The sequence below is a fragment of the Pocillopora damicornis genome, chromosome 2 (genome assembly GCF_964200805.1).
Source record: "Pocillopora damicornis chromosome 2, jaPocDami1.2, whole genome shotgun sequence".
Lineage (NCBI taxonomy): Eukaryota > Metazoa > Cnidaria > Anthozoa > Scleractinia > Pocilloporidae > Pocillopora > Pocillopora damicornis.
The window spans coordinates 23,722,038-23,748,046 of NC_142671.1; the positions used below are offsets into that span (position 1 = coordinate 23,722,038).

Genomic DNA, 26,009 nt, shown 5'->3' on the forward strand with positions numbered 1-26,009 from the left:
GTATGAGCGAGATTAGATATCAGATATAACACTGTTGAATGCATGTACTTCGAGACTCAACAGTCACGGTACACTCACGACTCGGCTGGCGAGAAAACAGGCAACGTTGTGCTTCTGTGAATATCTAAATTAATTTTTACCGCTCCCGATCAGTAAAGACGAGTGGAAGAGGGGGCAATCGACCGACGATGGTTTCAGAATTTTTCAGTTGACCACAGATTTGACTGGGCTTTATATTTTGTTCCGATCACGTTAAGGTTAACACCTCCACTTTGGTTCAGTCTAGCTTCCATTCTGCTTCCTTAACATAAAATTGCCTCTTTGAAAGCATTATATTCACAGTAAAGTTAAGCTTCATGTCAGTGACAGCTTCAAGTATGATTGCTCTGGGAGAAGGATTTTTTTCTTTTAACAAGCGTGGTACAAAACAAATCTTGATTCCCATGAAGAATTGAACCCCAGACCTTCGACTTCCACGCTCTGATGCTCTGCCACTGAGCCACAGAAAGAAAGACAATGAATTTTGAGCTCGTTCTTTTGTCACTAACTACATACGAGAACCGTCTGAGCTTCTTGAGCCGCAAATCCCTTGCAAACACTTTAGAATTGTCCATACACCGAGTGATCTGAGCCATAAAAAGTGGACTACTGGGGCTAACCAGTCTGTTACCCCATAAGGGTTTTTTGGTCACGACCCTGATAAAATTTGCAGTTCTGAGTTAACTAATTGTTCGGAGGAAATGATCACACGTAACGCTTCGTTCCGATTACATTTACTATTTTAATTCATTATTTTTTAGTTTTGTTAGGTCTATATTCTTTGAAACCTTGTGCACGTTTAAATACTTTGCACTCATTATCCACTTGAACATGCGACTAACCATGTCAAACGTGTCTCCAGCCAGACATAATTTTCCTTCAGGGGGTATTATCTTCAATCACATTCACTCTGTTTTGCGATCAGAGGTCGGCAACTTTCATCATTACTGATGGAATTTCTTTGCGCCATTGCTATACGATGAAGCAATGATTACAAAAAATGTTCTAGATGTGTCGAATAAACTGTTCTCGAGTCTCGAAAGCGATCACCTAAGCGTCAATCGTTAATAAAAAAAAAAAGTACAATTGAAAAAAAAAACCAAGGCTGATGTACCAAAAAAGCATTAGTACAGAGAAGATATTAGATACCCTTTTTTCACTGTAATATACAAAACCACAGTTTTCACTGATATTCTTGATACCGTTTTGCCACTTCAGTTGGTACTTCTGAGACACACGAGCTTTCTGCTTCGCGACACAGCACGTAATGTTGTTACATGTACACACGAACATGCCGCTGGTCATTGAGCTATTAATAGAACGCACGTAATTCTGCGTTATTAAATACACCTTGCGTCCGGGCCCTGATTCTGTGCTCCCAAAGACATGTTCGAGAAAAAAATGGGGTTCGCAGGAGACGGAATAATTACCAATATTCCAATCAGGTTCAAACACTTAAACCCTCCTCGTTCTTGCATCAATACCCATATTCTCAACACTCTTCTCTATACATTTCCTTAAGTACTGACAAGGAGAATTCGTTTAACAATCAAAGCTTCTTAGGTTGGCGATCATTTCCTTTAATCTCACGATCTTAATGAAAGATTCAGCAGTGGCAATGCGAAGAGAAATTAGATGCTGGTCAAAATGCTCATTCACCACATCAAGATACATTGTAGATAGCAAATTAACGCAAAAAGAACAGTTTTCGAACTCTAGCGAGAGACGACCACAGAGAAATGGAAGGCAAAGGAAGGAAAGCGAAAGTACTGAGATTGATTCTCTGTTCTACAGCTTGGATTTCGTAGGTTGACTGTGGTATGGTGGCACAAGTGGAAATAATGGAAGACTACTCTTAAATGCAGTGATGTCATCAATAACGGTCTGCTAAAAGGAGAAAAAAAACAGTCATTTCATGTACAATTTGATAAATGTTTGTGACAAAAGTGTGGAGAAAAGATGTTTTGAATAAGGAAAAGACATACCGGAGGAAGAGCATCAGCATCTTCGGTTTTCTCATTTTCATCGTATTCGTTTTTAGACTCGTTATCTGCATTCTTGGTCACTGAAAGAAACAAAAAGTCAAACATTATTCACTGCTGGTTGGAGTTCTTGCTGTGAAAACAATGATTCTCACTTTTTCGTCAGTGGAGTCAGCAAGCTCCTAATGTGAAATATAGGTTCACATGACGTGCAAATAGAGCATAGTCCGGTTTGTTCGTACAAGAAGCAAGATCAACTTTTTATTACTTTTATTAATGCTTGCTGCGCTTCAAGCTTGCAAAGGCAGGTGGTATGGTCTGAAAACAATAAGCAGCGTCAATTCTACAATGATTTTGATCGGTTCTTCACATGAACCGTTTGAGGACAGACATATATGACGTCATCATGGGCCTTTTTGTTTTGGTTCTTCTCATATTTTAACGCCATTTGTGATCCATTTCTAAACCTGAACGAGGAAAATGGAATCCATTGATCACTTGGGAAAGACTTTCACATTTCAGTTACAAGTTCTACTTACTTTTCTTAGATAAAATATGGACGGCCAACTTGTGCCGTCTAGGTGCTTTAAAAGCAAGAAGATCCTGCAAATCCGAGCATGAAACATTTACATGTAAATTAGTATTGCAATAGTCGTTATGACAAGTCTGCACAGCTTAAGTTTTCAGAGTAGGCACTTTTCAAAGTTTATCATTACTAACAGTCTAATCCGAAGAATCCCAAATCAAATTAAGACACTCCTACCCGATAAAATGCCAGAACATCTTCTTTGGTGACAGTCATTAGAAATCCCACCTCGATGTTATCTGAAGAAGAAACAAGTTTCAATCAATTAAACCGTGACGCCAATTACGTTCATGAGAATTTTAATCTGGTAGATTCATATTTTCATGTACGTACATTGTGTCACGGTTTAGTTGACACAAGCCGACGGGGTCTCCAAATCTGAAATGTATTGGTTATTTCGACATGCGATCGCATTAGATGGTAAGTTACCGCGGTAGATATGCTCGTTGCTGATCGCAGCAACACAGTCGTATTGGCAAAGAATCTGGAAAAAATTCACCGTGTCGCAAGAAACGAACCGCAGAGCGGCCTGTTAGCTCAGCTTTTGGCCTCCAACGGCCCAGCAATGTAGAAACGTTAAGCCACTTCAATAATTTTACTCAAAAGAGGAAAAGTGCTGGTCTCACCCCTGTCAAAGTTGTATTGTCGAGAGAGGATTTCTTTCCAGTGTTTCATACATTCCGAAGATAATTTCTTGGGTTTGTCCATCCTTTTCACTGCAAGTGCCTCAATATGGTTTTTTAATTCCTCTTCCGACATTGTTTTGATGTAATCCTTTTGAAATTAAAAAATTGAACTTTGAGATGTATTTTTATCACACTGACTTTGTAAATAAGTATCCTGAAACCAAATATCAAACAAACCTCGATTCCTTGAAGGAAGTTTTCAACTCGTGAATCTAGTAAAGAAGGTTCTTTTTCAGATTGTATCAAGACACGGAGACCCTGGAGAGAAAAATAGTGTTAATGAATAACCAGTTAAAAGCTGAGATTTCCTTACCTGGGAAATTAACCCTTTAACTACCAAGATCTGATTGTTCAATCTCCCCTCTAGCTACTACACATTTCATTGTAAACTAGTAATGATACTTTGGTGTTAGATCAAGATATCAACTTCTACCTGGTAAGTTTGACAATTCTCATTACCTGTTTGCAAGGTATTGTATGGATATTATAAGGAGAAGTTACACATTAATCACTTCTTGAAGTTAACGGGTTAATAGAGAAGAAGAAAAAGTAGCCTAAGAAAAACACGATATCATTGCTAAGGACCTAATTGGCGCAAAAAAGGAAAATAACAAGAACATCAACGAGAACAGAACAACAATGTCTTCACCCTTCTTGGTTACACCAAGTTGCTAATTTTAATCTAGTTATCCCGCTTGGGATAAATCCGAAATAGTGTTAGCTCGAATTTGCAGAAAATTCATAGTAAAATCCATATCAACCTGAGCACCGTTACATCTTCTTACTCCACTAAAGACAATATAACCTGAAATGTAAAAAATACAAAGAAAAATGTTTATTGGCTACAACATGACGAGTCCAAAAGCTTAACATTACCAGAACTTATTCCGGTTCCCTTAGTTTTAAGCGACTTAAACTGTTGTTATTCTTCCAAAACTGGGCCCAGTTATTCGAAGGCCGATGAGCACTAACCCAAGGTTAATTTTAATCCGGGTTTCTTTATTCCTTAGTTCAAAAGCCTTTTAGGATTTGAATTTTCTCTATTCTTTTAGGAGGATCCAATCGTCAAATTGTAGAAAATAGGAAATTACACTGAATTTTCTTATAAAGCTTTTAGATCTGAAATCAGATTTAACACTAACCCTAGGTAATCTTAGCCCGGCCTGGGATGCTAAAACCAACCGAAGATACGCAATCCCACCCCCAACCCCACACAGCAGTTCGCTTTGGTTCGAAAATGAGAAAATGAGCCCGTGCTCCTCCTCGAAGAAACGGCGTAAATAAAGCGTAAAACAGGCCGGTACCTGGGTAGAGTGAGGAGCAGGCGGTAAAGTGTCTTGCCGAAAAACATCGCAAAAATGACACGTCCGGGCTTCCAATCCGGATATTTAGATTCCAAAATATGTGCGCTGACTACCAAGCCACGGAGTGTGCGAGGTAAATATACATTTTATACAGTTATTGGCTTTGCATACAAACCTAACTGCTCTTGAGTTCTAAGAGTATTAAAACATGGTTCACTGATGACCTGACAGAACAACTCCAGAAGTACATTACTTTTGGTGGCTTGCAGGTCACACTGAAAACGAAATTAAAATAACTATCTTCATTTCCTTCATTTGGATGTGTCGTTAGGATGCAACCCTTTGTTCCATCACAGTCTACTTTGTCAGGCAACAGAAAGCACATATATAGGCGGACCGAGGGTGTAGGCTGGTGAGGAAACCACCAAGGACAAATTGGAAAAGAAACGTATCAAATGCAGTAAACGTGCATCACGTTTACATTTAAAACAGGACTTTTTAGGACAGAAAACACCGATTGAGTAAAAAAAAAAGAGGGGGGGGGGAAAGGTGGCTTTGTATCCCTGCCCTGTCTCCTGTCTCCTGTCTCCCCACCCCTCAAAAGGCACTCCATTTACATGCAAGTGTACCTGATAATATATTTCCAAACTTGAATTATTGTGAACTTCATTCTGCACTTCAAAAAGATACGAACAACCTAGAGGACAGAAACAGAGATGAATAAGAAAGATATAGACAGCACTAAATACATTCACATATGCCTAGTTAGGTCTCAACATCGTTCTCAGTGTCCTCTCTCTTCTTCCCTCAAGAGAGGAGGAAGAAAGAGGAGTCTGGGATCCTGATCAGTTTTACAAACAACGATAAATCAATAACAATTGGTCCAATCAATCTCCAATTAAGATGAAGAGTAGTTACTTACTAACAGAGGAAACACAGAGTGATGCACATTTTGAAGCAACTCAAGGCATTTTGCTGAGCACTTTTGGCTTCACACTTACCGTCTGGTAACTGTATTTCTCTGTGCCGAATTAACTGTAATGGTAACAAAGGTTTAGTCTTGCTGTCTTCTTTGATGATCTTTTCTACCAGCTCTGCGGTGTCCAAAGCTTCCTGAAATAGAGCAAAGTCCACAATCATAACGGTTAAAGTTTCTCTTCCATCACAAGCATGTTATGTAGCCTGCCATGCCTCTTCGAGAAATTGACCTAAAAATACTGCATAAGTTATCAGTATGTACGGTTTGTTCAGAACGCTTTTTTACAAACAACTGTTGAGATTCAGGATCATTATTCTGTAATTATACGAGTGATTAACAAAATCAGACGACCGCGAAGCGGGAGTCCGATTTGTTAATCACGAGTATGATTACAGACAGAATTGGACGACACGAAGTCCTGTTACCAAATAATCAAAACTTTGACGAAATTTGAGAAATTGCGAGACAACAGTGCGCGCACATGACGCGTTCTGTCCACTTACACAGGCATGACGAGTTAACTGTCCCTTTAACTGTCCTATTACAGTGTCCAATTACAAGCATGATGCGCATACTGTCCTATTATTGCTCAAATCGGGCTAGTGTTAACCAATCACGTTCGAGAATTCTGTTATAGTCTTGATTATTAAGAATATTGACGGAGTTAAAGACCTCAAGTGACTTTGGACTTTTAGATGTTTAAACTCACTTCTTTGGTCAAGTTCCCATGAAACAAACACTCGATATGAAGTCTCCCTAACAAATCAGGGATGAAAGCTTTCAGCTTCTCCAGTGTTACCTCTGACAAACAATCAACATCTACGATCAGTAACTGTAAATGAGAGTAGATAGTAAAGTTTTCATTCCAACCCCCTTCCCTCCTATTTCACCTCCCTCCCTCCCTTCCCCACCAACCCCTCAAAACACCACTGTAATAGCAACTACTTTCCAGCGCAACGGCGTTTTTCCACTTGCAATACGGCCGTTTGTATATCCTAGAATTTTTCATTAATTCGTTCTATTGGCCCACTTCAATTTTTTTAAAAATGCAATTACTATAGTTTCGTTTTGATGAACTTCAAGCAAGATGAAACTGCTCTCAATAAATTGATTATCACTCTCTGCATGAGAGGAAATAAAAAGTACTAAAAATACCCTCTAATGCTTCTAACAGGTCATCTTTATGCCACGCTAGTTCTTCTAACAAAAATGACGTGTAGTACAAAGCATGTTGATGAGGAGGTTCAGCAACAAAGTTCTTCAGTGCAATCTCACACTATAAATTGACAAGGAGAAAAAAAAACAGCGTTAAAGAGAGCAGCAAAAGAAATCTCCACAAACAGTAGAAAGATCATTTCGTTTTCTTGCCCAAGGGCTTCAATACTACCACGAAACAAAACATCAATCCAGTCTTAAGAAATCATTTTCAAAAACATTTTCAACATTTTCAACAACATTTTCAACATTTTCAATTGTCGTAACTGCACAGTAAATGAACCTGTACATAACATTAAATGTCTTACCCTTTCTTTGATGAGTGGAAACCTCTTAGGGTCTACTTGGAAGTTTGCCATTCTTTCGAAAATCTTCTTCAATAAAACAGGCTGTTTGTGGTTATATCCTTTGATACTTAACTGTAAAGTAACAGAGTGTGACATTCCCCTTGATGTGAAATCACTGCCACCACAGTACACCATATCTTAACAACAGGTACTTCTCCTGACGAGCCCTTGTCAAAGAATAACTGATACGCTTGGCTGATTTTCAACAAGGAGAATTGTGTTGTAAAAAGAATAAGACGGTAAGTTTTGAGTTCCCATGAGGAATCGAACTTCAGAAAGTCGGATTCCACCCTCCAATGCTCTACCACTGAGCCACAGAGACTCTACGGTGAACAAGACCCCTTACGAAGTTCATATATGACACGCGTCCTGCATGCTGCTAGGATCAGTTATGGCGATAGCGTCAAGTTTTGTAAAAAGAATAGGAGAGATGGTAAATTTTGAGCTCAGTAAAGAAATACAGAAAGATGTTTTTTTCGTCTTGTCACGAGTCAGGGACAACACTCTCAAGGATGAAGGTGATTTGAGAAAAAGATGTGCGCTGTACTTACAAAGATTCCATACATGGTGTTTTCCAGTTTGTAATGCACTCCCGCAATCTCGGCAGCGTAGGCATACTCATTTAATGAGTCCTTCAGCAGCTCTACAAACAAGTGCGCCATGTTACAGTGGCACGGATCCACATACGCCAAAGGACTATAACAGATACAGAACATCATCCGTAAATTATCAAATGAATAAAAAACTTCACTCCAACTGCACTTAGTAGAGAACAATCGAGTTCAAAATCCCGCGATATTGTGGGGTTATTTGGAAAGTTGGTTATTTCTCACTGCGAAAAAGAACCTGTGTGATAAAAAACCAAATGCATATGAAAAAAAGCAATTTGATGATAAATTATTCGACATTTTGGTCAGCTAAAACATACTTTTACATTAGGAGCAAGAAAATTGAGCTGAGGTAAAAAAATTTTTAGACTGACAAGCTACAAACTTGACTATAAACTTGTAAAAGGGTACACAACTTCAACAAATGAATACAATTTATGCTCAGGTACAGTACCTTGTTATTTCAAACAGAAGACAAGACTTGGGGAGGTGGAATGTGTCGTCTTGTTTAAACCAAACTTTCAACAAAGAATCATCCTGTTAAGATATGAAAATGTTGTGCCATAATGTGTACAGAATGAACAAGTGTCCAAAACAAATCAATTCTCTCATATGTTGAACACACCGAAAGAGGATATGAAAAGTATTACCAATTGAAGTGTGCACTGGCTAAAAACAATTTGAAACATTTACATTTTCCAGGTTTTTAAAATGTGTTTCCCCATTTAAGGAAAAGCTAGGCATGTATCCACATGTATGTGTATCCAGTTACATGTATCCAGTTACCCAGTAAAAAATATACAGTACTGTACTTTACATAAATTACGCATACCTTAATGAGTATGGGAATGGATGAAGACTACAAATAAGAAAGGTAAAGTTAGTCCAACCCTAATATTCTCTTTCAGACACATTTTGTTTCTTGTAATGTTTCCATGAATAGTGGATATGAAGATGTTAAAACTACACACAAAAACGCAAAACAACATGAAGGGAAGAGATGGATTATCACTACTTGGTCAAAGTTCTTGTTCCCTTTAAGTAATAACAAGAGGTATCTTATTGCTGGCAGTTTTGGACTTAATTGGTTGAGAAGGTGGCATAAAATTTCTTGAACAATCACAGACCACAGTTGAACATGCCCAGCCTGATTCAACATCAGTTCCAACGGTCAATTGAAAATTGCTCTGACCAATGCACAACAAAATCATTTTAACATACTGTAATGTAAAGTTGGTGGATTTAAATGAGATGCAGGTACTAGAGGGATTTTTTTCTCTTATTTTCCCTCATTGCAGGAGCTTAAAAAAAGCAATTGCCTATGTCTGTTGCTGTTCATGTGAAAGTGTAAATACAGTTAAGAGAGCTTCAATAAATTGTTTACTCTTAATAGTCTTCTTATGTGCAAACAACAGTTTCAACTCAGGGTGAATTCTATTGATGGAAAGAAACTGTCAATGGAATCAAATGAATATAAATATTTTAATTTAAAAGTAAATTAAGTTTTGATAAGGTAGAGTATGAAAAAATGAAATTATTGTTTACCATCCATGTTTCTATATCATCATCAGTTTGTTTTTTAAAAAATAAAAGCATAAATTTGACATTAACTTTCACCACAGTCAATTTAGTCCTTACATCTTGAGGCCTTTCCCTTAATGTAAAATCTGCGGGGATAAACTCATTTTCCTCAGGTAGTTGCAGAGAAGGGTTTAATAACACATTGTTCCACTCCTGAAAGAAAGAGTAAACTTTGTAAATCAGTAGTTTCTGTTAACATTATTCTCTTGACAGTTATTTAGCTCTGTCAGGTCAGGACATTCAATGGACAATGTTTGTGACTGTTACAAGGAGAGGATGTCAATTTTTATAATTTTTCTTTTTTTGAGGGGGGGGGGTGGTGGGGGGTTTCTAATGTTTGGACCCAGTGAAACAAGCAAAGATTGATTGAAGCTATCATGGCTCATTAATAAGTCTCATAAGACTGTGCATTAATTAGTAATCAATTATGTGACAGTCAGCCTTTTATAATATAAATAGGAACAAGAGGTAAGACGTAATGAAACAATCAATACTGTACAAAATGGTAAACTATAACCAAGAATTTTTATAATCACTCAATATTATGAAGGAATCAACCAGATAAAGAACTTTTTTTTGTTACCTTCATGTACTCTGGAGAGATTTTGCTTTTAGAGTATTCTGTTTCATACCATTTTTCTACAAGATCTGTTTTGCCTTCAAAAAGTTTTGAAATCAGGGTTATTCTGTGGAAGAAACATGGAAAATATGGCGAAAAAGTAAATCTTAAGAGGCTAGGAAACAAAAAAGAGTATCTCAAGGGACTCCAGGAGTTGAAAAAGAGAGCAGTACAAGAGTTGCATAAAAATTACAGTTGAACCTTGATTATTCTGACTTGTTGGGGCTAGACAAAATAGTCAGGATAATCAAGAATATGAATATTAATGAGGAACAGCAACTGCTTCTTTTGCTTTTTGAAAGCAAAACAAACTTGCCTTTCATTTTTCAAGGCTGTAGTTTATAAAATATGGCTACGTATCTTGATCATGACTAATAAATATTCATGGGAAAATTGGGACCAGAGAAAAAGTCTGGACGATCAAGAAATCCAGATAATCAAGATCTGAATAATCAAGGTCCGAATAACCATGGTCCGAATAATTGAGGTTTTGACTGTACTCTACTTTCTTTGGTAGATCAGCATAAACAATGTATACAAATTAATTATGTCTCTTTACGCATACAAAGGAAATGTTATAATCAATAACATCATTCTGAAGTTTGCTAACATTGCCATCTTTTACGAAAAACATTCACAAAGTTGTATGATTCTCCATCCATTTTTTTGTTTAATACACTTTGTTGATTCAGATCAGTTTTCCAGGTGTTAACTCATTGAAGTATGAAACCAGCACAAAAAAATTTAAAACTTGTTCTTCACCACAAGAGTGTTTGAAAGTTTTACTTATCATCTTACAATTAGCTGGGGTATTCTTGGCAAAACATAAACCTACTCCCAATATACACCTTAGGGAAAATAATTCAGCCACAGCTTGTGGTTAAATCCCTTGTAAAAACCTCAGTCTCCCAAATTTGATCATAATCATTATTTACCTGTACATCAAATTACATCTCACCTCACTTTTGATGGCACAAGATGGGAAAGAATCATTTTAATCAATTCAGGTTTAAAATACTTCATTACAAATTGTCCTTGTAGGACATCGTCTATTCCAAACTCCTGCAAAAAAATATGCGGTCAAACTATTTGAGGTTCACACAGCATTTCAATTGAGTGTTGTAAAGATAAGAACGATGAAAATATCTCAAGAAGCCAATACAATCTCCAAGATTAAAACAGCCAACTGCCTATCAATGACTAAATAAGTAACACTTGGTTTTAGTTTTGCATCCAATAGATTGAAAGGATGGTACTAGTCTTCTAGAATACAGATTGGACCCAGAAATGCAAACCCAATGCAATTGCTGATTATTTTCAACTCTCAACTGAAATTTAGACTTGGTGGGGGATATAACACCCAGTGTTCCAAGTTGTCCCCTTTTTTGGCTGCCAAGGAAACTTAAGGGAAATGTTGGTAACTAAATTTACAAGGAAGGCTGCCAATTACCAACCTGTTGTAACCTTTCTTTTTTAATTATAGTTAATGCTTCAACATCTCAAATCAAAGTGAGACAAGTATTTTACAAAAATAATATTTAATGCTCTGAATCATGTTTTCCTTGATAAAAATGTGCACCTAACTCCTTGATGTTTCTGTTTCGTAAGACTTTAGATAAATTGTCAGCCAGCCATGATGCTTAGTTCAGGCAAGGGGTGTAGCAAGAAGTATAGGAAGTCTTATAATATCATATAAAATGTCCTCTTCCCATTTTTTTCCTTCAAGCAACTTATGTTTTATGATTTGCTGATTTTAGGTCACCAAATGACTCTTTAAGAAAGACTGAGCTTTGGGGCTCAGAGAACACTGATCAGATATTGCTCAAATGAATTACAACACTTACATGTAAACAGCGGGCCAATGAACACACATAGGATCCAGGATTCTCCTTGTCCTTAAATTGAAATCTAACTTCACAAAGGGCCTACCAAAAGATCATGCCAAAAAGAACACCATCATAGGAATTATTTCTTTAAACCTTCATCACTAATTTCATTAATCTACAGATAAAGAAAATGGCGGAAAATGCCTGAATGAAGTAATTACTATCACAGTGAATTGTTAAGGAACAATGCCTTGCTTAATGTAAAATTTATATGCAGCATAACTATCAGTCTAGACTAGATTTAGCCTATACTTATTTAATAGCTAGTGTTTGATGAAAGTACCTGGCACTCTTTAAATATCCAGTCTGGAGGTTCTTGCCTTCTGAGCATTTCCAAGTATTGAAATACACATGCCACTATTTCATACACATGGTCTTAAAAAAAATGACATCATACATCATTATAGAGAATTTGAATCATTTTTAATTACAATGGGTGTTATAACATAGCTAGTAAATTTGTGTAATCAAATTCAATTGTGCAAGCATGCTTCATATTCCTATTGTGCACACTCATGACGTCAGTAAACAAGTCCCTTGAGAAAAAAAAATTTCCATCGGGTTGAAAATGTTATAAAACAATTGGTTCATATGTCAGCTGTGCGTTCATCGAGATATGAAGCACTTGGGAAGTTTGGAGAGCACTCAAGAAGCTAGAGTTGCTCTCGGCTACACAACAGTTTATGCATCTTTCGTGCTCTCCAAACTTCCCATGTGCTTCATATCTTGATGAATGCATGCTGATGTATGAACCAATTGTTAATTTAAAGTTATAATTCAGTTTCAAATCTTGAAAACCTATTTTGGTGTTAAATGACATGTCCAGTGTCATCATCAGCTCTTTCCAAACAAATAACAAAATTGAGGGATTACCCTTATTGCATCTTCCAGAGTATAATGTAATATAATGTGATAATTTTTTTAATGTTAAGTAACTGTTGTAACTACAAGCTTTGATGTGTTCATTTCAGTGCTAAAAGGCCTTCATGCTAGGAACATCAACCAAATAATCACCAAATAAAAAGGCTGACATTAATAATTATGGGGAAAATAAAAACAGATTATAAGGGCAAACATGAATAAAGTTAAACATGATTACCTTGTCCCTCAGATGTGAGTTCCATGTTACAAATAAAGAACATAAAACCCCTAGCTCCACTTGCTCCTCCAGCAACAAGTTCATTCACCCAGCCTGTTGGAGTAATTGCCAACTGATATTAGAAAAGTTATCAGTTTACAACTGCAAATGACAAGATGCAGTTAACAGATCTAACAGTTTGTGAAGGAGATACAAAGTCTAGATAACAAGGCACTAGCAAAGATCTTGAATTACCCTTTGGAAAAGTTACACAGGATTTAATACTTTACCAGTACAAATACTTTGTACAAAAAATGTTCAAACATTTGCATTACAAATGAATAACTTTTGTAATGATTGAAGTTGGCAGAAGCATCTGCTAGGTGAAGTGTGAATTGAATGCAGTGGTAAGTAGAATTAAAGAGTGAAAAAAATAAAATGATTATCATGATAACAGTAATTGAGAAAATTATAATTACAATTGTTTAAGAAGAGACACTTTAGTGTTTGACCAATAAGTTGAGTGCTTTTCCCAAAATAAATGAACCATTTCTTTGATCTTGGGGTGAAAGCTGCTGAGAGGCCTATTCAATGATGGCAAAGATTTCATCTTAGCAAACAGCACAATATGGTTTGAACCCTCAAGATCTGTGAATTTGTGTGAGATATCTGTCTCCATTTGTTCACTATAATATTTGATAAAACTTTTGCATGATTTCACCAACATACAAGTAACACAGCCTGCACATGAGATTTCAAACTCTGCCTTTTTTACCACTTTTTTTTTAATCTCTTCCAAGTAAGAAGTTATCATACAGAGAAATATTCCTGACTGAAACTCCAGGTCACTCTGTTGTCAAGTTAACCTTTAGAAGAATCTTCCATCATTTGAAAACTTACCTTTGGTTTTGAGTTCTGAAAGCAAACTTCCTTTACCTTCATGACCAAGGAGGTGAGATATGTAATGACAAGGCTGCAATCCAAACAATGTAAGAAATTTCATAGCCAATAACATTAAGTAAAGATTTTTGTTAAATCTAACATTCACATTTTGGACATCTGACAGGCACTTAATTAAGATCACTACGAGTGAGAGTCACACAATCATTAGCACAATGAATGAGAAAACTTACCTTGCTCTCATAGTACTGGTTAACATCAGGGATTGGAAAGGAAATATTTAACTGCTTTATGTCTTTGATAGGCACCACTTTCAATTCTACCTTCAAAACAAATCAAGAGACCAGTATCAACAATAAATATAAGAACCTTGCAGTCATTTCTCCATGATTATCATCCCTATAGTTGCTCATAAAATTAAACAATAGATTCTACGTTGCCATGTGTCTGTTCAGTAATAGATCACAGATGATGTCAAAATGTGGTAAGGACAAAAGAGAAAAGAGTTGCACACAAGGCAATACAAGTGAGTGCATCCCTGATGCTCTTACCACATTTCCAGGCCTTTCATGATCTAGTACAAAAGGTACTGCACAGACCCAAGGCAACATAGAATCTGTTTGTTTTATATGATAAAAAGCTAAATGTTGTTCATGGTGATGTGAAAAACAAATCATAATATGACTGTGTATTAGTAAAAGCTGGCAAATCACATCAATGAAAAGAAACAAGAATGACCCAAATCAATAACTCAACCAACAATCTGACATTGTAGGATCATCAGATACTCAGCTAATAATTGCAACGCCAATTATAATTTAGATCAAATATTCCTTGTTACATTGTAACTGATTCTAGTCTCACTAGATTTCTCTGCCCCTCTGGGATACAGAATCTTTCAGCATTTGTTAAAATGTGTTATCTAAACTTAAAAATCTCTTACCTGTACTTGCTCATCATCATAAGGATGATCATGAAACTCTGGAATTGATACGTTTTTATCTTCTGTGTCTGAAAAGAGCTTTATAACCAGGTTTGTAAGGTCGTCAAGAGAATCTAAGAAATGAAGTCATATCTCTTTCATCTATGTATCCTAGCTTTTAATAGTTAGCCAATGTTAAAAAGGAGTAACTAAAAACTCCTAGCACTTGCTGACAATGCACTAGAAAGGCAAGAGCACAGGTTTTTTTCTTTAATTTCACACACAATTATGGGCCTCATTTGAACTTACATCACCTCTTTCACAATATTAAAATGTTAGGGACATTAATTATCTTTTTTCTGACAAAGAGAAAAAATCTTCCAAATGCAATAAGGCTCTAAGGTGCTCAAAATAATCTCCTTTCATCAAATTAACTGTTTAAAAAGATGGATTAATAAACCACACATCTCTATTTACAGCTTCAATGCCAGTAATCATACAAAATTATTAATACTAATCACAAACTAAAGCAAGGTCACCTTCCCAAAGAGAGGCCTTACTATGACAACCACCAAACATTCTTTCAACCGATTCCTTATTTTAGCTTAAAAACTAATTTACAGATCACCAATTTTCAAATTGCAATAAGATGATTATCAAGTTTTATCTTCCATTCCCAAAGGAGTTTTTCAACAAATCAGTCAGGGTAGGTCCAGAGCAACCTCAGATTATCATTACCAACATTAGAGGTGAAACAAAGAGGCTTTTTAAAGAAGGATATGATGGTGCTATGGAAATATGTCATGTCACAGGAATTGGCACAGCTTGTGGAGCAATAATTTGATATAAGTTTGATATCATTTTCAAGGAAACAAATAAAAATTTTTGATGGCATCAATTCATCAATGTACATGTGGCTTTTAAAACAACAAATAAGTTTTAATAAGTTAGCCACTTTGAAACAAGAAAAAATCTGCACATTCAGAGACATCTGATTCCTACTGTATAGGAAAATAAAACATTCCAAACTCAAGGTTTTTGTATGTAGCTGGGACCATGAATTGGTGTTGACCTCTGGAAGATACAAGCATGGGTCACTGCATGTTCCAAAAGTGGAAGTTAAATATCATACACAATATTTCACAATTATTAACTGTAATTATACCTAAACGCATATATAGTGATACAGTACCTCTGCCTAGAATGGTCAATGCCATGATATTAGCTGAGTAATATGAACTGTGAAATTTCAGTAACTCATCACGCACACAAAGTCCGTTCTCTTTTGGTTTGACGTCAAGAGTATGTTTGTTACCTGTTGCAACAAAGATCCAAATCAGTTTTACCAGTTATGAAAATGCAAAAGATCTGGGATTAAGGAGTGTGCATAGTCCACTCCCAATCACCAGTAGCTGTTTTGGCTTGTCATAAAGCACCCCTCAGTCCACACCGATGGATGCCTGCCTTTTTAGAAACCATACGTGATACATGATTGGTGTACTCCCTCATAACCTATAGGTTGGAGTGACCAGCATCTAATTTCTCCTTATAATATCACCACTGCATCACACATTAAGGTAACAAGAATAAAGAAATGATCACCAACTGAAGACTGAAGCATTTGACTACTAAAAAAATTATCCTTGTCTGTAACTTAGCAAATGTATGGAGAACAGTATGGAGAATATGAATACTGATGTTAGGTGTAAAGGTATCGGTTACTGGCACGCCCGTGAACCAGAGGAAAAGAGATAGATGTGTTCTGACTAAGGCAGCCACCTAAACAAAATATTTTTCAATCAAATATGTAGCATTGTGACTCAATCCTTTAATACATATTTTAATAGGAAATCTACATCAACTCAAAATCATGTACCTGATCCAAATTTACTGTAAGGATGGGATGGACTGACTGAAGACTTGTCCAACTGGTTTAGTCTCCAAGAATCACTTAAGACATTCTTACAGTGTTCTAAAAAAGGAGAGATAAAATAAAACCATCCAATTACTCAGACATAATGGTTTCGAGAATTTTTATTGATATTATAGTCTTGCAGTTTTAGTAGTAATTTAGTATTATCATACATTGATATGGTCCAGGTGAAAAGTCTAGATCATTTTCAGTATCTGATCAACTGCACACCTACTCCTCCCCTAACACAACCACAGTCAACTGGTCAGGATTTGTGTTGGATTAGGGGAGGGGAGGGGTAGATTGCACAGTTGCTCAGATACTGAAAATGATCCAGACTTTTCACCAGGACTACATCAATGTATGATATACAAAATTACTACTAAACTGCAAGACTATAATGTCAATATAATTTGATATACTATGATATACTAAACTACTGCTTATAAATATCATCAATATCTTATTCTATAAACAATATATTTCCATTATTGAATAACGTCTTCACCTGAGTCAACAGCATTGACTTCTCTTTCTGTTGCATCTGAATTAAACAGTGGGCATAGAAAAAACTGTGCAAACCTGTAATCCAAACATACATCAAAGAGAATTAAAATTTAACATCAGACAAAACCCCATCACCAGAAGTTACTACACTCCTTAATAACAGAGTAGCATGGGAGTAGAAGATGCATCACTTAAAATGGTGAACTGCCACCAATCATGTTACAAACCTCTTTGGGATACATATGCAACGTTTGAGATAACCTAAAAAGTCATGTTCTTGAATTGTAGTTGAGGAACTTTAATCCATTTTATTTGTTAATGCTTTTAGATGTTCCCACATGATCATGAGCATGATTAATGAATGAATGACATAATTCTTAGATGAGGCAGCAACATTAAAAAATAAAAGAACACTTTTTTGCAATGAAAAATGGTAACACATACTGATCAATCAATTAAAAAAGAAAAGGAAAAAAGAATTGTATTTAAAAAAAATTAAAATATTATGTCTCAAATAATTGGTTATGACTGCTATAATTTATAAAAAACTTAAAACTACTCTTGACTTACCGATCCAAGGCTTCCTGTAGACATTCGTGTTTAATGTCAAAGAAAAAATTTGTGTGTTCTGCACTAGTGAAAGCATTAGAGGATCCACCATTCTCACTTAAAAACTGCAAGGTACAAGTCAACATTCAAAAAATTACTACCAGTATCCATAACAGACAACCAAAAATTGAGTTTTCAAAATCCAATCAGTTCCATCCTGTTGATGGTCACTTCAAAGAATGTGTAATTTGCCAACCTAATTATTTCCAATAACTGGGCACCACATTTTGAAAGGATTCTTGAAACATTTATAATACATCAAATTTCTGGGCCAATAGAAAAGAACTGAAGTGAATTTCTTCAAACTACAAGGTAACTCGCTAAAGTTCTTTTTGACTTTCTGAAAAAAGAAAACCAGATAAATTCATAAAAGCACAATTAAAGTTCATCCAAGCTAAGATCTGTTAAAATTTGTCATGAACTTTGCACAGTCATAGAGACATATGTGTTTTTGACATACTATCAGACACTTCTTAATGTTCATACCTGAGTAAATGAATTCTCCGATGGATACTAAAGAGCCAAAAAAAAAAGAAAACAAAAAAAAAAACTGTCACCAAAGAAGTCTTCATTAATTTTTGTGTAATTTTACCTCACTCAGTTTAGTATTAAGATTACCAATAACATACCAACTCCCCTCCAAAATAAATGTAAGTGAAAACACTGTATTTCATACAACTGCATTCTTGCAATATTTAACCTTGGCAATCCTACATGTAGTAATTTAGGAATTAAATTGCTTATAAATCATCCTAACTCTACCTCAAAAAATCATAAAAAAATCAACCCTTAACCCTCTCACCGCCAAGATCTTGTTGTTAGTACTCCTTACTGTCTTTCAAACAATTCTTATCATGTCAGTTAGGAGAATTTGGTATTTAATCAACTGATAATCCCCTGATTCATATTTATCTTTTTCCCATTACTTGTCTGCTTGATATTGTTCTAATATTGTAAGGAGAAATTGAGTCTTGGTCAATCAAGAGGGTTAAAAGGTTAAAATTTCAGTTACTTCCATTAAGAGTTTGTTTATATTTCTCCACCTAAAAAGGTATCACAGATAAAACTATAGACTGGTGGCTCATATCTTACTTTCTTTGTGCCCAAAAACAGCATGTGTTCACAGAAATGAGCAAGCCCTGGCAGTTCAGATGGATCACTCATACTACCTTAAATTTAAGAATATGTGTAGTAATCAAAAATAAAACAAAAAAATTTAAAAAAACAAAAAAATTCAACAGAACTAACTAGTACTACAGGAAAATACTAAATCTAACCTTCAACCTTTTTTCAAAATAAAGGCAAAAAAATGGTTTGAAACATTTTAAACTAAAAGAATATTTGAATCAGAACATACAGAAATGCATGAATGCTATACTTAGAAATATATTTAATTATTGTTTAAATTGTTATTGATGAGGTGTCATCTACAAAATTAATTCTGAATTCTGAAAAGAATGAATTATTAATGACAGCAATCAAAGATCAAAGATTCTGTTTCACCTTTTTTCTGAGTACCTTTAGTGGAGCATAATTATACAAAGCATCTTTTTTCCATGTTCATCACATATCTTGTATAATACATTATTGATCAAAAGCCATGTACAATGCTTTTTCGATGGAATTTCATACTAATAAGCCTTGAAATCTAGTAAGAGGATAAACATTCTTCTGTTTAACTTCAGTCTAGTCATTGATGGCAGTTTTCAGCTTTTATGGAAATTAAATCCAGTTTTTTCGGTTTCTGATGGGTCCCCACCTGACATTTTTAATGGAACAGCTGTATACTACAGCCCCACTACGGTGTCTTTCGTGCAATTGTCGTAGCCAAGTTTTCAAATTAAACTCCAATTGTTAAGCTTGTCGTACTTTTTCATGGAAATCTTACCAATGTGAACATCCAAAGCTGCCGCAGATTTATCAGTTGATGGATCACTGATCACAAGAACTTTCATGTTGTTACAGAGTTCTACACCTCGGTACATGCGATCGTCACGCGGAGATTTCGTAATGTTGTTGTAAATTTTCTTCACCCCTTCCATGATTTTAAAGCAAGTGATCTACCTACTGTTACCGGTTACAACCAACAAGATGACCCACAGAATACGATACAACCCGGTCAGTTTCAAACTGCCTGTGGGAAAGCAGTATGAAAATTTAACGGCAAGTTGTAAACAAAAACTAAATGGTTGACGAAAGTGCTTTAAAATGCTCTAGCTTGATCAGTTCTTCCGTCCTTTAGATTCCTTAAACGACGCCATTATTAAATTGAGACTGAGTCAATTTCGGTCACATCGGACTGCACCAGCCTGGGCACTAGTGCCTCTCGCGCCAAATTTGCTTCCATCATGGCAAAATTTTTGTGAGTTCTCTTCATTTTTCAATTAAAAGTATATTGTAAAAGACTTGAAGAGCAACCTCTCCGTCTTATTTCGATGGATCACAGGGAAGAACCTGATTTCTTACTGAGCGGGGAAACTGCAGGAGCCGACGAGAGTGATGAAGAAATTGAAGTTACTGCCGCTGAGGTTCTCGTTCAACTTGAAAATGTAAGATCGATTTCATTAATTGTTTCCCCTTTTTTATCGATAAGGCTGACCGATTCGATTTTAACGACTAAACTGTCACCTAAACAGAAGCATAACTTTATCGTGGGTTTTGCTTTATTTTAATTTACACCGTGATCATAATTTCAGTATATACCAGTTGGGCCGTTTCTTCAACGAAGTCGAACTCTCGCCGCGGCTTTAGACAATCAATGCACCTCGTGATTTCTTTACACGTGCTTTGTTTGAAACGAATACATGTCTTTGCTCCTATATAAACCTCCTTTATATTCATCGCGAAAATCAGTGTTAAGATAATTCGTTTCAACACATTTGGTCAGGCAAGAACCACAGCAAACAACCAAATAACTGTGTGCATACTGATGTAAGGGGTTCATTGGAAGCCTCGCCCATTGTTTATCCCCCCGCCTCCTCCAGAATTTGAATGGTTCATTTTTTTTGCCAGCACCTCTGAAAAAATACTTGATGGGTCTAAACTTGTTGGCTTTCTTTAGGTGAATCCCCTTTGCCCAAAATTTGCCATCTTTGGGGTGGGGGGGGAGGGGGGTGGGGGTGGTGATAAAAAAATTATGGTGTGTCATCAACCCATTAGAAGATGATGGAGAGTGAACATGAAACCCTCTTGAGATACTCAAATGTTCTTTACTCTTAATTACTGGCAACTAACAATAACCTTAAAATACCCATCACCTCTAACTCTTCAATCAGCAAGGAATGTCAGATTTCAGGGTTTCAAGGCAGTGGATTTCTTGTTAACCTTAATCTTTAGAGAGGTGGACATTTCAGAGCATTTATGGCACAAGGAAGTTATAGTGATCTTTCAGTAACCACTACTTTGTATCTCCTAGGCCTGGATGAATGAAAAATTTGCTCCTGAGCTTTTGGAAAGCAAAGCAGACCTTGTAGAGTGCATGCTGGATCAGATCAAAGAAATGGTGATTTTAGAAATGAATATTTGACTTTAGTTTGTGTTATGTCTTATTATATTTCTTAGTTAGTTGCTATGCTCTGACAAGTCAATTTAGCAGGCTGTAAATTCAAAATTTTGTTCAAGTTGAAATGTTCCTCAGAGATATAATAAATTTCCTACTAACCTAGTTTTCTTGGTGTGTACTGACTGTAAGTTACAAAACCTAATTTTTTTCTACTGGGATTTATGGCTTGTGTGCTTTACACTTGGGTCATAAATCAGAGCAGAAAAAAATTGGTCTGTAACTTACAGGTCAGACCTTGAACATGGTTAAGAGGTATGTATACTTTTCATATTCAAAGACCTAATAATTTGACTTTGATATATTAAAGTTCACACGGCAATCGCTCTTCACTAAAACCCCAGTTGATCTTGCCGTTAAGGTTGCGGAGGAAAGACTCAGAGAAGATGCTTCCCTAGGACAAAGAACTTCTTTGCCTGTGGAGGATATTATTCATCTGCTGTCTTTTTGCCTCAAAACCACGCAATTTACATATAACGGCACATACTATCAACAAGTTTTTGGTACAGCTATGGGTTCGCCTGTTTCTGCTGTCATTGCTAACATGGTAATGGAAGACGTGGAACAAAGGGCCTTAGCCACTTCACCGGTTAAACCCTTTTTCTGGAAACGATATGTCGATGATGTTATTTCTGCGGTATCCGGAAATGAAGCAGAGTGCCTCTTGTTGCATTTGAATTCAGTAGAGCCGTCGATCCAATTCACCCTTGAACGTGAAAAGGATAGACATTTGCCCTTTCTTGATTTAGATGTGTCCAGAGGGGTTCAGGGTAATTTAGAGACAAGTGTCTACCGTAAACCCACCCACACCGACCAATACCTCGCTTTCGATTCTCACCATCCTATTTGCCATAAGAAGTCTGTAGCCAAAACTTTACTTAGGAGGGCTGACTGTCTACCATCATCACTTGATTCAAAGGCTGAGGAGAGGAAATATGTTTCCAATGTCCTAAAGGCAAATGGCTATACAAAAACTTTTCTCCGTAACTGCCAAAAACCAGTTACAAATAGTAACGCTCTTGATGAAAGGGAACCAGCGACTGGTTTTGCTGTTATTCCTTACATACAGGGTGTTACTGAACCCATCAAGAGAATTTTGAATAGCCACAATGTTAAAGTTGCTCAAAAACCTTTTCAGACTTTGGGGCATATTTTCGCCAAACCTAAGGATCCTATCACAAAAGAACAACGAACCGACGCCATTTATTCTATTCCTAGCAATGACTGTGACAACGAATACATCGGACAGACCAAACGCCAGTTTGGTACATGGTTAAAAGAGCACCAAAAAGCGGTTGTTCTTTGCAAAAAGGAAAATTCAGCTTTATCGGAGCATACTTGCCTAACCAACCATACAATTGGGTGGGATAATTCTAAAATTATCACCACTAATCGGCGTTACCACCAGCGCCTTTGTTTGGAGGCTTGGCACATTAACTCCGCCCACGCTCCTTTAAATCGTGACGATGGCAGTCTGCTTCCTGACGCCTATTTACACCTCGTCAGAAAAAAGGCCGCTAATTGGTGATCATATAAAAGGACCTCTTGTTGCAGCGTTTAGATCACCCCTGATGAAGGCACTAGACAGGAGTGTCGAAACGTTGGGTCTATGAATTGTAACTTCTTCGGTTACATTCATTAAATCTGCAAACCAGTGTAGCTTCAAACTATGTCTAATTTGACTTTGCTCACTTCTGTTATCAGTTCCTATCCACATATCAGCCATTAAAGCTGTGACTGTTTAGTACCTCTTATCACCGCCTTAAATCACTTGGAATTCTTGAAAATTCAACTGGTAAAAGGATTGAAAATTCCTAAAATAATAAAGGGGACTGGCACTGTAGTCAATTACTTAATTTTATTTAGTAATACTAATGTTACCCCTTAGTTTATCAGTTTTTTTTTTTGTGTCAGGAAGGAAATTTAAAGAAAATAAAGCAGGGAGATGTTGTAGCATCATTGCATAAATTAGAGGTGAGACTGATATTTTCTCACACAATAAAACACTCTTCACATTGCCTCTAAAATGTGGCCTGTGAACTACTTTGAATTGTTCTGCATTGTCAAAGTTATCAATTATTTAAGCTGTGAACAGCAGTTTATAGCTACATGTGACTTATTCTTGCTTTATTTCATAGATTGACAGAATACGATTTGTACTGAGTAGTTACACAAGAACAAGGTTAGAAAAGGTAAGTATTATATCACTATCACACAATTTCAAGTTTTTGCTGTTGTTTTCAAGCTTCACTATGTTGTGAAATTTTATCTTCTAGATTGAAAAGCATGTTGTCCATGTGCTTGAACAGGAAGCAGCAAGAGAAGAAAATGAACCCTCATGTTTGTCTCCAGAAGAACTTCAGTATGCCAAGGAGTGAGTCAACTGGCTATCTCGCTTTAAATAGTAGACATCTCTGGGTTGTGGATTTGATTATTTTGCAGTTTAACTTAAACAATGCTGAGGTATTTCTTTTAAGTGTAAAAGTGTTAAACTAAGCTAAAAAAATGCTTCTCAACAAATAAATTTAATTTTTGTTTTTAAAGATATGCAGACAACATGGAAGGTCTGTTGAAATCATTGGCATTGCAACACATGCCAGCCAACATGCAGAATATTGATAGAAAGAAAGCAGGTGAGTATGAATATTAAAAGGGAGCTTCCACTTAGGGCTCACTATTAAGATACTGTTAAGTTGAAGAGCTGTTGTTTTGTTAAAGAGGACAAAGAGTCCCAAAACGTTTTTCTTATTGTCTTAGCACATATGTTTTTAATGGATCAATTAAACCATATTTTTTACTTTCTGCAATCTGCTAATGAATTGAAACTAACCTCTAGTCCTTATGACACATTGTAGTGTGTCATAGGCTTAAAGCTATCTTAATTTTGCAAAAAAAGATTTTATTATACTGATTGTACTTTGGTAATGAATTTACTGAGGTCACTAAATTCACTTTTAAGTGAAAAGCACAGCCTACTAACATACAAGGGCTTTTTTGTTAGAGTCTGTAGTGTTGCTATGGTAGCCTTCCATGTGAAAAAAATATCAATTATTCAACAGTATAGTTGGTCAAAAGTTTCAAGTAGTTAAAAAGGAAAAATAAGAAGAGACATGACAGCATTGGGTCATGAAATAATAAAGGTTAGATTATAATGGAAAAGTTTGAAGCTGTGTTAAAGGAAAAGGTGGCAAATTTCTTGTTGCACTGATGTTAGGACGCTGTTCAATGCCTATATTATTTCTTGCAACAGTTGAAAATCACCTTTAGTGTATGACCCTTCAAATATAGTTGTCACCATGTGGGGCAAAGAGTGATTTTTATCAAATGAATTTCTTTTCAGTTCCACGGCCAAACATGGACAAATATGTGTTTTTAAAGGTTCTGGAAAATCAGGAACAAATCATGATAGATCCTGAGTGAGTATTATTAGTGCAACCCTAACTTTGTGCGACTTGTAGGTCTACTTCAGTCTTGAAGATCGACTGTATTCAAATTTCATGTATTCTCTTACTAATTCATCTGCAGTTGCAAAATGGATTCAAATTCCGTGACCTCGTTCTGCTATTGATCTTACACTCACTATTGTTACCTTCCTTTGCTTGTTTTCATAGTGAGGAACCCATTGACTTAGAGGACAGAGCACAATATATCATGCGTTACAGCGCTGTAGCACCACTTCTCACCAATGGATCCGTATCTCTTCTGTGATACTTGGATGAACTGTGTTTTGTCTGTCTACTTTGACTGAGATGTTTAATGTTTACAAACAGTGATTGCAGACAAAAGATTTTCGGCTGCGATTTTAACTTTGTAGGTTGCTTGAGGGAACTGGATAGCCGAGAGGCTTCGCGTAAGAAAATTCATGAGCGAAATTTTATTCACTTTCCTCAATTCCTATTTTCAAGCAAGTTTCCCTCGACGCCTTATTACAGTATAACTACTGTTTTCTTTATTACAAGTGAAAACGGTTTTTTCTTTCTTTGAAAGAGAGAAGACTCATCAATACTTCAATTCTTTTTGGTCACTGGAGTTAAAAATCTTTGCTCGCCAGACTCTCCATTCCTGTACAACGTAGTGCCCTTTGCAACAATCCTATGGAGAGAGAGATTGCGTGCAACTTAGACCAAAAGTTTTGCTGCTCTCCAACACCTGAGATGAGATAGAGGTGTTGAAACCCATATTGCATATTTAGGGAGAGTGTCTCCCTTTTTTCTTCGGCTCAAGAATGTCGTTTTTTTCTGCTTGTCGCAACGTGCGAATTTTTGTAGTATTATTTTGCAAGATATAGCTGATCTCCTTTATTATTCAACCAGCGAATTTTGACCGAATTGTGGAAAATATAGCACTTTGATGTAGTTATTACAAGAACGGAAACTTTGGTAAATTTATACAAAAGTTTTTGTACTAATTAACATCAGTATGGCTGAGTGGAACTAATTTCAAAAGCGTCCAATAGAGTTCTTAGGTTTTAAATTTCGAACGCGATTATCATTGAATTTTGACGTAAACTACAAAAACTCCGCAGTGTATGTATGCATGCTCACTAGTTTTTCTAGTTTGAGCACTCTGGCATGGCTTAGATGATCCCACATATGTGAGATCACTTGGGGTGGCTATATGGTCTTACCCCCATCCTAGCATCAGCACTGCACTGATGAGGCCCAGAAGGCCGAAACAGTACTGTCTGCAG

At 36.3% G+C, this 26,009-nt stretch overlaps 2 protein-coding genes across 5 annotated transcripts; one reads left to right on the forward strand and one right to left on the reverse strand.

The window, feature by feature from the left end:
• Window positions 1–757: 757 nt before the first annotated feature.
• LOC113669966 (insulin-degrading enzyme) lies at window positions 758–19,974 on the reverse strand. Of its 4 annotated transcripts, none has more exons than XM_089195184.1 (32): window positions 19,649–19,974; window positions 18,853–18,925; window positions 18,247–18,273; window positions 17,722–17,825; window positions 17,153–17,226; window positions 16,609–16,704; window positions 15,925–16,047; window positions 14,754–14,866; window positions 14,044–14,133; window positions 13,811–13,883; window positions 12,932–13,024; window positions 12,116–12,207; window positions 11,791–11,871; window positions 10,905–11,008; window positions 9,911–10,013; window positions 9,385–9,480; window positions 8,579–8,605; window positions 8,201–8,283; window positions 7,690–7,834; window positions 7,100–7,210; window positions 6,732–6,852; window positions 6,286–6,377; window positions 5,599–5,710; window positions 5,227–5,294; window positions 4,773–4,872; window positions 4,055–4,098; window positions 3,471–3,551; window positions 3,234–3,381; window positions 2,785–2,846; window positions 2,561–2,624; window positions 2,025–2,104; window positions 758–1,923 (listed from the first exon to the last, which is right to left on the reverse strand). In XM_089195184.1, the coding sequence occupies exons 2-32, from the start codon at window positions 18,922–18,924 to the stop codon at window positions 1,828–1,830; spliced, it is 2,775 nt and encodes a 924-aa protein (XP_089051310.1). In that variant the 5' UTR covers window position 18,925; window positions 19,649–19,974; the 3' UTR covers window positions 758–1,827. The 4 variants fall into 4 exon arrangements, with proteins under 4 accessions (XP_089051310.1, XP_089051309.1, XP_089051308.1 ...); XM_089195183.1 differs by having other exon boundaries at window positions 758–1,926; XM_089195182.1 differs by having other exon boundaries at window positions 18,853–18,929.
• Window positions 19,975–20,070: 96 nt separating this feature from the next.
• LOC113670514 (DNA replication complex GINS protein SLD5) lies at window positions 20,071–25,796 on the forward strand. Its single transcript, XM_027186705.2, has 8 exons — window positions 20,071–20,309; window positions 21,176–21,262; window positions 23,234–23,293; window positions 23,458–23,511; window positions 23,596–23,693; window positions 23,864–23,952; window positions 24,660–24,735; window positions 24,931–25,796. Exons 1-8 carry the CDS (start codon window positions 20,196–20,198, stop codon window positions 25,025–25,027), a joined length of 675 nt encoding a protein of 224 aa, XP_027042506.2. The 5' UTR covers window positions 20,071–20,195; the 3' UTR covers window positions 25,028–25,796.
• The last annotated feature ends 213 nt before the right edge of the window (window positions 25,797–26,009 follow it).

What these genes read in the sequence shown, in the direction of transcription:
- LOC113670514 (XM_027186705.2), top strand. Translation starts at nt 20,196, where the DNA reads ATGGATCACAGGGAAGAACCTGATTTCTTACTGAGCGGGGAAACTGCA. An exon ending in TTCTCGTTCAACTTGAAAAT is followed by an intron (nt 20,310 to 21,175) that starts GTAAGATCGATT and finishes TGTATCTCCTAG; the next exon opens with GCCTGGATGAATGAAAAATT. An exon ending in CAAATCATGATAGATCCTGA is followed by an intron (nt 24,736 to 24,930) that starts GTGAGTATTATT and finishes TTGTTTTCATAG; the next exon opens with TGAGGAACCCATTGACTTAG.
- LOC113669966 (XM_089195180.1), bottom strand. Translation starts at nt 19,802, where the DNA reads ATGGAAGGGGTGAAGAAAATTTACAACAACATTACGAAATCTCCGCGT. An exon ending in CCTGTTAGAAGCATTAGAGG is followed by an intron (nt 6,378 to 6,731) that starts GTATTTTTAGTA and finishes ATTGTTTGTCAG; the next exon opens with AGGTAACACTGGAGAAGCTG. An exon ending in CCATATTTTATCTAAGAAAA is followed by an intron (nt 2,105 to 2,560) that starts GTAAGTAGAACT and finishes TGTTTCTTTCAG; the next exon opens with TGACCAAGAATGCAGATAAC.